At 49.5% G+C, this 12,342-nt stretch overlaps 1 protein-coding gene across 1 annotated transcript in view; it reads left to right on the top strand.

Annotated features, from left to right (window-relative positions):
* LOC137917792 (TGF-beta receptor type-2-like) overlaps positions 1-6,353 on the top strand; it is a 21,263-nt gene extending 14,910 nt beyond the window's left edge. The window contains exons 10-11 of the mRNA XM_068760527.1: positions 2,928-3,055; positions 5,320-6,353. Of these exons, the coding sequence (XP_068616628.1) occupies positions 2,928-3,055; positions 5,320-5,580 (389 nt within the window). The 3' untranslated portion in view covers positions 5,581-6,353. The remainder of the gene's footprint in view (positions 1-2,927; positions 3,056-5,319) is intronic.
* The last annotated feature ends 5,989 nt before the right edge of the window (positions 6,354-12,342 follow it).

Below are 12,342 nucleotides of genomic sequence, written 5' to 3' on the forward strand. Positions count from 1 at the left end.
TATTTTGCACACAAATATTAACTACTTGTTTAAGTTCTTCTGACTCATCCTGATTCTTTCTTCTCACAAAGTCTGATTTATGAAATGTTGCTCAGACGGGGACTGTCCACAAATCAAACGCCCCTCCTCTGCTGGCCGTCCCTCCACCAGCTGGGCTTTTCCAGCCAGTCTGAGACATGTGGAAGTAGACAGTCACATTCCAGCATCTGTGTGTGTGTGTGTGTGTGTGTGTGTGTGTGTGTGTCTGCGTGTGTGTGTGCGTGTGTGTGTGTGTGTGCGTGTGTGTGTGTGTGTCTGTCTGTGCGTGTGGGTGTGTGTTTGTAGGTGTGTGTGTGTGTGTGTGTCTGTGCGTGCGTGTGTGTGGGTGGGTGTGTGTCTGTGTGTGTGTGTGTGTGTGTGTGTCTGTGCGTGTGTGTGTGTAGGTGTGTGTGTGTGTGTGTGTCTGTCTGTGCGTGTGTGTGTGTCTGTCTGTGTCTGTGCGTGTGTGTGTGTAGGTGTGTGTGTGTGTGTGTGTCTGTCTGTGCGTGTGTGTGTGTCTGTCTGTGTCTGTGTGTGTGTGTCTGTGCGTGCGTGAGTGTGGGTGTGTGGGTGTCTGTGTCTGTGTTTGTGTGTGTGTGTGTGTGTCTGTGTGTGTTACTGTGTCTGTGCGTGTGTGTGTCTGTGTGTGTCTGTGTGTGTGACTGTGTCTGTGCGTGTGTGTGTCTGTGTGTGTCTGTGTGTGTGACTGTGTCTGTGCGTGTGTGTGTCTGTGTGTGTCTGTGTGTGTGACTGTGTCTGTGCGTGTGTGTGTCTGTGTGTGTCTGTGTGTGTGACTGTGTCTGTGCGTCTGTGTGTGTGTCTGTGTGTGTGTGTCTGTCTGTGTGACTGTGTCTGTGTGTCTGTGTGTGTGCATGTGTGTGTGTGTCTGTGTGTGTGTGCGTGCGTGTGTGTGTGTGTGTGTGTTGTGGGGCTCCTTATAGAACGTTGTCTAGCTGCAGGGTGTGGCCGGGCTGAGGCTCATGCAGGGTAACAGAGCGGGGCCAAAGAGTTTTCACTGAGAGGTTGTTGGTTCCACTCTGCTACAGCAAAGACTGACAGGAAGCATGTAGGAGGAGAACGAGCGGAGCGGCGGGCGAGTCCAGGAGAAACGGGGCGCAGGACGAGTGTGTGAGACGCACGAGGCGAGCGTGCACGCTGTCTGATGACGCACCACTGCTGAGTCACATTCAGTCCTGGACAGGGATGGAACTACAGCCACCTGCTGGCCGGACAGGAAGCTGCGTGTCTCTGGAGGGGGCGGAGCCCCGACAGGGTCGCCAGCGTTGAGCTTCGTGCTAACCTCCAGGCCAGGAAGGTTTCAGACAGAAGGTCTGAAGTTAAGGGTTCAACCAGCAGCCCCAGACGGGGGGGGCACTCTATGATGTTTCATAAAGTGCCCCCCCCCCCCCTCTATTTATTTCTGTTTGAGGTCAGGACGCGCCCTCTGGCTGTTCGGTGTTTCAGCTCAGTCCAGGAAGCTCTGTGGTAGTAATGGCGGCTGCCAGCCCTGGAACCAATCACACGAGGGCGACGCCTTAAAACGCTCCAAAGGGACGGACGTTCCTCAAACAGGAAGTGTGTGTCAGCGTCTGCACACAGCCCCGATCCCAGGGCTTCAACTTCCTGTCCAGGGTGACAGCTTCCTGTGTTTGAGGACAAGGCGGCAGAGTCCGGGGGTCCGGTGAACTTCATATCCAGATGAAGGCGTCCACTGGATCCAGGATGTTTCCGTGACGACGAGGACGGTTTTATTCCTATAAAGATACTACAAAATAAACTAGAAAGACAATCAGAGACTGCAGACCCCGCCTCCAAAAGACTATTGGATCTTGTGAGACAGTAAACAGGGCTTCCGGATCAGAGGGGCCAAACCTGCTCTAGCTTGCTGTTCCAGAACGTACTACAAGACTCCTTCTGGGCTCTTTTTCCCATCATGCCATTCGTGTCCCTCCCTCTTAAAGTGGCAGTATACAGCACAGGCACAATTCCAGATGTAAAAATAATTCTAGAATCTGGATCCAGATCCGGATCAACGCCATTCTCGGGGAGGACCGAGCCACGGACAGAACCTTGCTTGTGTAAAAATTTCAAGTCGATTGGGTTACTAGTTTTTGAGTTATGCGCTCGGACAGACAAACAAACAAACAAACAGACAGACAAACGCACCCAATTGCAATACCCTCGCCTCCTCTTCGGCGAGGTAACAAACAACATTTAGATAAATAACTCAGATGTGCAGGTCAGACTTTAGACGTGCCGTCCGCGGGGTTCCCTCGTAGGACGCTCCAGCCTCAGACTGCAGCTGTTGGGGGTCTGGAAACACTCTTTAAACGTCCCGCTCTTTGTCCACCAGGTCCCTCTGATTGTGCGGCGCGTTGTCCCGTTTCATTTCCTGCTGTGGCTGAAGCAGACAGCGGAGCTGAGACTGGTTGGAGCAGAACGACCTCACGCCTTGACCTCAAACGAAGCATTTCTGCTCTACGTTCTGTTCAAAGGAAACTTGTTCTGAGCATCCACATCCGGATCACCTCAAGGAATCACAGACTCCTCGTGTGATTCGGCTCCTCGTGTGATTCGGCTCCTCGTGTGATTCGTGGTCCTCGTGTGATTCGTGCTCCTCGTGTGATTCGGCTCCTCCTGTGATTCGGCTCCTCGTGTGATTGGAGCTCCTCGTGTGATTCGGCTCCTCGTGTGATTCGGCTCCTCCTGTGATTCGGCTCCTCGTGTGATTCGGCTCCTCCTGTGATTCGGCTCCTCGTGTGATTCGGCTCCTCCTGTGATTCGGCTCCTCCTGTGATTCGTGCTCCTCGTGTGATTTGTGGTCCTCCTGTGATTCGGCTCCTCGTGTGATTCGGCTCCTCCTGTGATTCGGCTCCTCCTGTGATTCGTGCCTGTGCTTGTGTTTGCAGAAGTGAAGGACTACGAGCCTGCCTACGGTTCCAAGGTGCGAGAACATCCCTGCGTGGAAAGCATGAAGGACAACGTGCTGAGAGACCGAGGGAGGCCAGAGATCCCCGACGCCTGGCTCAAGCATCAGGTGAACGAGCAGGAATAACGAGGAACTAGATACAGAGTCCGAAGCCGGTCCGAAGCCGGTCCGAAGCCGGTCCGAAGCCCGTCCAAAGCCCGTCTGAAGCCGGTCCGAAGCCGGTCCGAAGCCGGTCCGAAGCCCGTCCGAAGCCCGTCCGAAGCCCGTCCGAAGCCGGTCTGAAGCCGGTCCGAAGCCCGTCTCAAGCCCGTCTCAAGCCCGTCTGAAGCCGGTCCGAAGCCGGTCCGAAGCCGGTCCGAAGCCGGTCCGAAGCCGGTCCGAAGCCGGTCCGAAGCCGGTCCGAAGCCGGTCCGAAGCCCGTCCGAAGCCCGTCCGAAGCCGGTCCGAAGCCGGTCTGAAGCCGGTCCGAAGCCCGTCTCAAGCCCGTCTCAAGCCCGTCTGAAGCCGGTCCGAAGCCGGTCCGAAGCCGGTCCGAAGCCCGTCCGAAGCCGGTCCGAAGCCGGTCCGAAGCCGGTCCGAAGCCCGTCTGAAGCCCGTCCGAAGCATCTGGCAGAGTGATCACAGAGTGGTTGGTGATGAGCGGTAAGGCTTGTCAGGTGGGTCCAGCTGGGGTCTGGCTGGGGTCTGGCTGGGGTCTAGCTGGGGTCTGGCTGGGGTCTAGCTGGGGTCTGGCTGGGGTCTAGCTGGGGTCTGGCTGGGGTCTGGCTGGGGTCTGGCTGGTTCGTCTCCAGCAGCGCCTGCATGGCATGAGAGGAAGTTGTGATTAGAAACATGCAATAACGAAGGCGTCGGTCCAGGACACAAATAAACGTGACTCAGGGAAAGTCCCCGACTTCCAGGCAGCACGTCAAAACGGGCGACTGAAGAGAGGAAGTGAGCAGAGTCACCGCGGTTCAACACACAACAACAAGTTAGGCGAAGCGGAGAGGAGGGGACATCCAGAGGGACACACAAATGACATGATGCAAGGACGATACTACAAAATAAAACCACAAAGCCAAGAACATGACGTTTATTTGTTGTTGAGTTTATTACACATTCACTCAACAAGCATTACACCTTGGAATTAGCTGGGATGTAGCTCCGGGCTAGCATCATATTTGCAGTTGATTCAAATCAATTCAATTCACTTTTATTTATGTAGCGCCAGATCACAACAGGAAGTCGTCTCAAGGCTTTACAGGACTAGCAGGGAAACACAGAACCCAACTTGACCCACAAGAGCAAGAACTTTGGCAACGGAGGCAAGGAAATACTTCCCTTTAACAGGCAGAAACCTTGGACAGAACCTAAGACTGTTGAGAGAGAGAGAGAGACTTACTTACAAAAAGGAGCACAAACAGATTGATGTCGTACTTTTGAAGACAATATCGGGTATTTAGTCTAATCAAGATCATTCCGGTGTGCTGCTTAGCAAAAAGGCCGATTTTAAACTGTAATCCTTCAAAAGGAATAAATTGAAGTTTTGTTTTATGACTGACAACCAGCCCGTCCTCTTGAGTTTTTAGTTATTTATTATGAAATGAACTGCAGACTGATTCTCTCGCCTCCGTCTCTGCACTTTGGGTTCACACCTTTTGAGTTCCAGAGGGGGACGTCACTGGCACTCTGGGCTCGAGGACATTGTAACGTGGCACGCGCCATGAGTAAGGTTTCTGCTGCATAAGCAGAAAATAGTCACGGCCAAGTCCCCGAGTACCCGAATGACTTACAGTCCCCGAGTCCCCGAATGACTTACAGTCCCCGAAAACCCGAATGACTTAAGCCCCCGAGTCCCCGAATGACTGACAGTCCCCGAGTACCCGAATGACTTACAGTCCCCGAGTCCCCGAATGACTTACAGTCCCCGAGTCCCCGAATGACTTACAGTCCCCGAGTACCCGAATGACTTACAGTCCCCGAGTACCCGAATGACTTACAGTCCCCGAGTACCCGAATGACTGACAGTCCCCGAGTACCCGAATGACTTACAGTCCCCGAGTCCCCGAATGACTTACAGTCCCCGAGTCCCCGAATGACTTACAGTCCCCGAGTACCCGAATGACTTACAGTCCCCGAGTACCCGAATGACTTACAGTCCCAGAGTACCCGAATGACTTACAGTCCCCGAGTCCCCGAATGACTGACAGTCCCAGAGTACCCGAATGACTTACAGTCCCCGAGTCCCCGAATGACTTACAGTCCCCGAGTACCCGAATGACTGACAGTCCCAGCAGGGAACCAAGCAGCAATACTTTGGTGACTTGTGCTCTCTCAGGCTGTCAGGCTAAAGGGGTAAATCATCTCACACGCTCCATCTGCTCCCTCTGCAGGGCGTGGCGGTGATGTGTGCCACCATCATGGAATGCTGGGACCATGACCCAGAGGCCCGGCTCACTGCCCACTGTGTTGCTGAACGCATCTCAGCAATCGAGGATGAGATGGACAAGCTGTCCAGCCGCAGCTCCTCGGCGGAGAAGATCCCCGAGGAGCTGAAGATGCCGGTCGAGGTGGAGATCCCCGAGGAGATGGTGAAGATCACTCAAATACAGGACATCGTATCTGTGGACTGCTCTGTGAGTGATGAGAAATAAGACTTATTCTGCTTCAGCGAGCGGAATCTCCTCACAGCCCCCCAGGGGGCGACGCGGGGGGGGGGCACTTCTGGACTTCTGCCTTCAAAATGGAGCAACTCCCCTTAAAAGAAAGCCAAAGATAACTGGAGAGTTCCAAATGTGCTGAGCATGGAGGCGGAGCTTCACACAGCGTCAAACAACGAAACATTAATATTACTAATGATCATAATTATAATGATAATCAGTTATGCTAATTGTAAATATTTGTTTGTTTTAAGTGCAGAAAGGATCATTAACGTGTTTAAAACATGATAGAAAGTCATCTGTGTCCCCTGTCTGTCTTTCTGTCTGTCTGTCTGTCTGTCTGTCTGTCAGTCTGACTGTCTGACTGATTATCTGTCTGTCAGTCTGACTATCTGACTGATTATCTGTCTTTCTCTCTGTCTGACTGACTGACTATCTGTCTGACTGACTGTCTGTCTGACTGACTGTCTGACTGTCTGTTTAATATGCTGCTGAGAAGATGCCCCAGAAGATGGGTGTGGTAAAGCTTTTATTTTGTTAGGAGCAAGTTCTACTCTGCTGCAAAGAATGCACCACAGAAGAAGAAGATGGGAGATTCCTCCATCAGATACATTTATTTTTTATTATTATTATTTTTATATGGTGCTAAGTATGCACAGCACAACATGTCAGCTATAGCTATACCAGATACATTTAATTTAATTAATTTAAAAACTGTACTTTTGAGTTGAAATAAATGTTGGTAATTCCAATAAACTACAAGAAACAAAAGGAATTGAAATGTATCTTGTTGTGTATCAAAAAAGTATCGAACGGTGACAAAAGCGTAACGAACTGAACCGAACTGTGAATTGTGTGTATCGTTGCAACCCTAGTATATATATATATATATATATATATATATAGTGTGTGTATATATATATATATATACACACACTATGGCAAGCCGTTCAGGAAATTATTATATATAAAAAGTGAAGTTTGAGGATGTGGGCCGAGCACGGATATATATATATCGAACGCTGATATATATGTTCCAAACTCTGATATATATATATATATGTATATATATATATATACACTTATTGAATGATCGCTGACATTATCATGGCGCTGCTGCGATCTTGTGTCAATAATGAGAAGTTAATGAACGCCCTGGTGAACGTGTACTGGTAACTACCACCCACACACACCAACTATCACACACACACTCACAGTCACAGTTACCCACACACACTCACACACTATCACACGCACACACCAACTATCACACACACTATCACACACTGCCTATAACACACCAACTATCACACTCACTATCACACAACAACTATCACACACACTATCACACAACAACCATCACACACCAACTAACACACTCACTCACTCATTATCACACACTCACACACACACTCTCCTGTCAGATGTGCAGTGGTAAAGCGATGAAGCGATGAAGCAATGAAGTAAACGATGCGAGTGATTCGGTGTCAGTGGAGCCTGAACCGGTCGATGGCCCGATAGCGAACGTATAAATCGATTTACTGTTGCTGATCTGATGCAGCTGCTGAAAGCTCTCTGACCCCCCCGCCCCCCCTCCCATAAACCTCTCGTGAGACTTACCGTAGTCACGTCAGATCACATTATGAGGTTTTTTTTGAGGCAAAGTTAGAAATGGCCGAGCCTGAAAGAGTTTCCTGTGCGCCGAATGGTTAAAGTCTAAAGTGTGGAAACACTTCGGAGTTTACAAAAAGAATGGAGCACTGGATAAAAGCATTGCGATAAGCCAGGATTGTAAAAGTGCGCTAGAGTACGACCAATCTCCAAGCTCACTTGCTGAGACGCCATGAAAATACAGTGGATGAGGAGGCTAGCACAGCTAGCGTCGCTAACCACAAAGACAAACAAGACGCTTTCAGCCGAAACCAGTGGCGTCGTTAGGCCTATTTTAGGGGGGCTTCAGCCCCCCTAAATAATTTTGGGTTGTTTTATAAAAATAATAATAATAATAATAATATTTTTGGTTCAGTAACCAAAAAATGCCGACATATTCTATTAAAACCGCCAGAATATATGTTTAAAAACATGTAACCTGTCATTATTTACTTAAATCTGATCATGAATCAGTTTCCCCTCACTTTATGACGAAAGGTAGAGAACCCGTTCCACCTATTCTTATAGAGAATGCTCGCATCACTGAAACTCCAGTCCACGTTTTCCCTGTGACCGCTAATTGTCGGTCCCTGCAGCGTGTTTGACGCACACAGAACAGAATAGAAGAGCTTTAGGAGAAGAACGTGAACGGATGGATGAAGAATGGATATAAGAATGTTTATAAAGAAAGTAAGTTTATCACTGCTGGTAGTAACATTTAGTTAGTGTGTGACACGCTTAAGGGAAACGCACAGATGCATTAGCCATGGAGCTGCATGGGAGAACCACAGCCCTGTGCCACGCCCACAGCCTCCCTGAATCAGGTGCAGAGACCTGCAGAACCTGGAGGAACCTGCAGGTTCACACACTGAATAGAACTCAGACACAGTGAAAAGAGAGTTACTTTTCCCTTGCGTGGGTAGGATGATAGCTTGAGTTCAGATTCTGCAGTAGATGCAGAGCTACTAAAAGGCATCCAGCATGCAGGCCTGAATGTGAGAACTTCTTGAGTATCACAATTGAATGAACTCTCAAAACACGACAGCCTGAAAACAGAGGAGGTTCTGGTGACCAGAAAACAGGCTGGATGTTCTCCCAAAGATATATTGTCTGTACGACCTCCTTGATTCAGACATGTTTCCCTCTCTGAAGGTTCTACTCAAGTTGCCCTAACAGTGCCCGTAAGCAGCTGCTCATGTGAACGGTCCTTTAGTGACCTGCGTCGGTTGCACTGCATCGGTTGCACTCCGTTGGTTGCACTGCGTCGGTTGCACTGCGTCGGTTGCACTGCGTCGGTTGCATTCCTGGCTGCATCAAACGAGCCAGAAACTAGAAAAAGACAATCAGAGATTGCAGACCCTGCCTCCAAAAGACTGTTGGATCTTGTGAGACAGTAAACAGGGCTTCCGGATCAGAGGGGCCAAACCTGCTCTAGCTTGCTGCTCCGGAACGTACTACAAGACTCCTTCTGGACTCTTTTTCCCATCATGCCATTCGTGTCCCTCCCTCTTAAAGTGGCAGTTTACAGCACAGGCACAATTCCAGATGTAAAAATAATTCTAGAATCTGGATCCAGATCCGGATCAACGCCATTCTCGGGGAGGACCGAGCCACGGACAGAACCTTGCTTGTGTAAAAATTTCAAGTTGATCGGGTTACTAGTTTTTGAGTTATGCGCGTGGACAGACGAACAGACCCAATTGCAATACCCTCGCCTCCCCTTCGGCGAGGGTAAAGATGGAGTTACAGAACATTGAGCGCGTGGCAACCGCCACCGACGCCTGGGCATCAGAATCAGAATCAGAAACAGATGTTGTTCACAGACTAGGAATGCTTCTCGATGACGTCGTGCTACATGTAACAGTAATGACTAAATACAAAAGACATACAAGTACAGACACATCAAAAAACAGCAGCATCAGGAGTGGATACACAGATGTATATTAGCAGCAGTAAACTAGCGTAATCACGCAGTACAAACAGAACAGTGCAATTTATCAGTTGTGAAATGTTCAGGAGTCCGGGACAGAATTATTAAGTGTTCATTAGTCGTACGGCTGAGGGGAAGAAGCTGTTCTTGTGGCGGGAGGTTCTGGTCCGGATGGCCCGTAGCCTCCTGCCTGAGGGGAGAGGGTCAAAGAGTCCGTGTCCAGGGTGAGAAGGGTCGGCTGTGATCCGACCTGCACGCCTCCGAGTCCTGGAGACATACAGGTCCTGGAGGGACGGCAGCTTGCAGCCGATCACCTTCTCCGCAGCACGTACAATGCGCTGCACTCTGTGTCTGTCCCTGGTGGTGGCGCCAGCGTACCACACGGTGATGGAGGAGGTGAGGACGGACTCAACGATGGAGGTGTAGAACTGCACCAACATCTGGGATGGCAGCTTGCAGCCGATCACCTTCTCCGCAGCACGTACGATGCGCTGCATTCTGTGCAACGGACTCTTATGAGACGAGGAACCATCCTGACGTCGTGGAGGATGTGGTCTTCCTGCTGATGAAGTTGGGGTAAAGTCGTCACTGGCTGCTCGTTTCGATTTCAGAACGCTGATTGGTTGAATTTAGCATCACTGGATTGGATCAGCCATTGGCTGAACTGCTACATACCCCCACCTGCTGAGGGACAGGCAGAGGACTGACAGGAAAGGAATGTCATGTTCTTCACACATTCCATCTTTAAAACGAACAGATTGTAGAATGTATTATTGTTGACATGAGGATTAATCGTCGGCTGCAGCTGTGTGACTCTGGCGCCCTCTATTGACCAGAGCCCGTAATGACGTCCTGAGTATCTCAAGATACTCACGTCTTTCAGGTTTGTGTATTTAGGTTTACATGTGTTATAAAAATGTATCTGTGTGTAATGATCGTGGGATAAAGTTACGTATTTATGTTATTTGTTGTTTATTTATGTTAATAAGTTGTGTATTTATATCATAATTGTATTTTAATCTTCTTTTTACTTTAATTTGTATTTATACGTCAGTTGTGTTTGATATGCTGTTTATCCATATTTCGCACACTATAAGGCGCACCGCGTTATAAGGCGCATGGACTATAAACTACTGTAGTGGCTGGAGTTGCGTTATGCATCCACTAAGTGGAGCCACGCTCAAGGGAATGATAACGAAACAGCCAGATAATTCAGTCAGTCAAACTTTATTAATAAAATATAAACCAAAGTTCTGACAAGTCTGTTCACTCCCAAAACAAGTCCATTCACAATACGGTACCGGTACCGGTAGCTCTTACTGGTATTTGCGCCGCCTTTCCAACTCGCTGTTTTATTTTATTCCCCCGAGGTAACGTCAGTGACGTAGTATCATCTATTACCAAAAGCAAGGTACAACAGGTAGTGAAACTTGTTATCACGTAGTTAGTGCATTCACAAATGTGGAGGGGAACTTTACATGATTCAGTAAACACGTAAAAAAAACAGTCGGATACCGCTACGGTAAATCAAACGTTAGTGCAATCACAATAACTCACCGTTGTTCAAACGTTAATGTCCAAAGTCACAATATATCCCAGCCTGGTTCAGTTGTAAACACGTGAAAGAAACACGTAAAGCTCACTTTGTCAGTTTATTCCTCATTCAGGAAATCCCTCGAATTCTTCCTCTTCAGTGTCCGAGTTGAACAGCTGGATGAGAACGGCATCCAACGTGCCCGGTCCCGCCTCGTCAAAGTCGCCATTGTCCGAGTCAGCGTCGCTGCTGTTGTCTGGCATTTCAGTGACAATTCCTGCCTCCGGACCACGGTTGATGCCGATATATCAGCCCAGGCATTGATCCATTGGCAGGTTGTGGCGTTATGGCGCCGGCGCTGTCTCCCCGTCTTCGTGAACGTGTGTTCGCCTTCGGTCATCCACCGTTCCCACGCAGTTCGCAGTCTAGCTTTGAAAGCCCTGCTGACACCAATATCCAGTGGCTGGAGTTCTTTCGTTAATCCACCCGGAATGACGGCAAACACCGAATTAGTGTGCGCCACTTGTTTTTTGACACCATTACCGTATTGATCCACATAAAAGGCGCACGGTCAAGTTTTAAAAAAAATTAGAGGCTTTTAGGTGTGCCTTATGGTGCGGAAAATACGGTAGTATCGTATTAGTAGTTGTAGTGTATTAGTAGTTGGTACTGTAGTTTATGGTAGCTGTGTGTGTAATGTTAGTAGTGTATTTATATGCTATACAGTATTTCATATATGTGACATATTGAATGTTTACTGACAAACTGAATTAATGAATGTAAGTGTAAAATAATTATTATTAATAATAATAATAATAATAAAATAATTTCCCCCCTCCCTGTTTTTTATTTCCCTTTCTATGCATGTATTATATTGATGTATGTGCTATTTTAGTGATGGATCCTAGGAAGACTACTTGTTACTTGGGTAGCAAAGTTCTGGGGGGTATCCTTTTTTAACAATGAAACAATTCCGTGCCTTTATTTTGAAAGGCCGAGCTGCAGTTACCTTGCGGGGCGCTGGGGGCGCTGTCGGGTTCCTTCCTCGGACAGACAGAGAAGGCTGAGCTGCGGTTACTTTGCGGGGCGCTGGGGGCGCTGTCGGGTTCCTTCCTCGGACACACAGAGAAGGCTGAGCTGCGGTTACTTTGCGGGGCGCTGGGGGCGCTGTCGCGTTCCTTCCTCCCTCGGACACACGGAGGAAGTAGACACGAAACACGTGCGAGTCTCCCACCGTGGTCGATCAGAGTATCTGCGGACGTGTTGATTATTCATCTCGATAAAAGATGACGAAGACGAAGAAGGCGAAGGGTCCCGCGGACGCGGAGGAGCCCGTGGCCGCGCCCGCGCCCGCGGACGGAGGCGAGCGCTCTTACCACGAGCTGGTCGCTAACGTCAACCTGATCGCGCAGCCGCTCGCCTCCAGGAAGCTCAGCAAGAAGCTCTACAAGTGCGTCAAAAAGGGTGAGAAGGGGGGCCGCGCCCGAGTTACCCCGCCGAGGACGCGTAGTTACCCCGCCGAGGACGCGTGGTCACCCCGCCGAGGACGCGTAGTCACCCCGCCGAGGACGCGTAGTTACCCCGCCGAGGAAGCGTAGTCACCCCGCCGAGGACGCGTAGTTACCCCGCCGAGGACGCGTAG

This window comes from Brachionichthys hirsutus, chromosome 3, assembly GCF_040956055.1.
Source record: "Brachionichthys hirsutus isolate HB-005 chromosome 3, CSIRO-AGI_Bhir_v1, whole genome shotgun sequence".
NCBI lineage: Eukaryota > Metazoa > Chordata > Actinopteri > Lophiiformes > Brachionichthyidae > Brachionichthys > Brachionichthys hirsutus.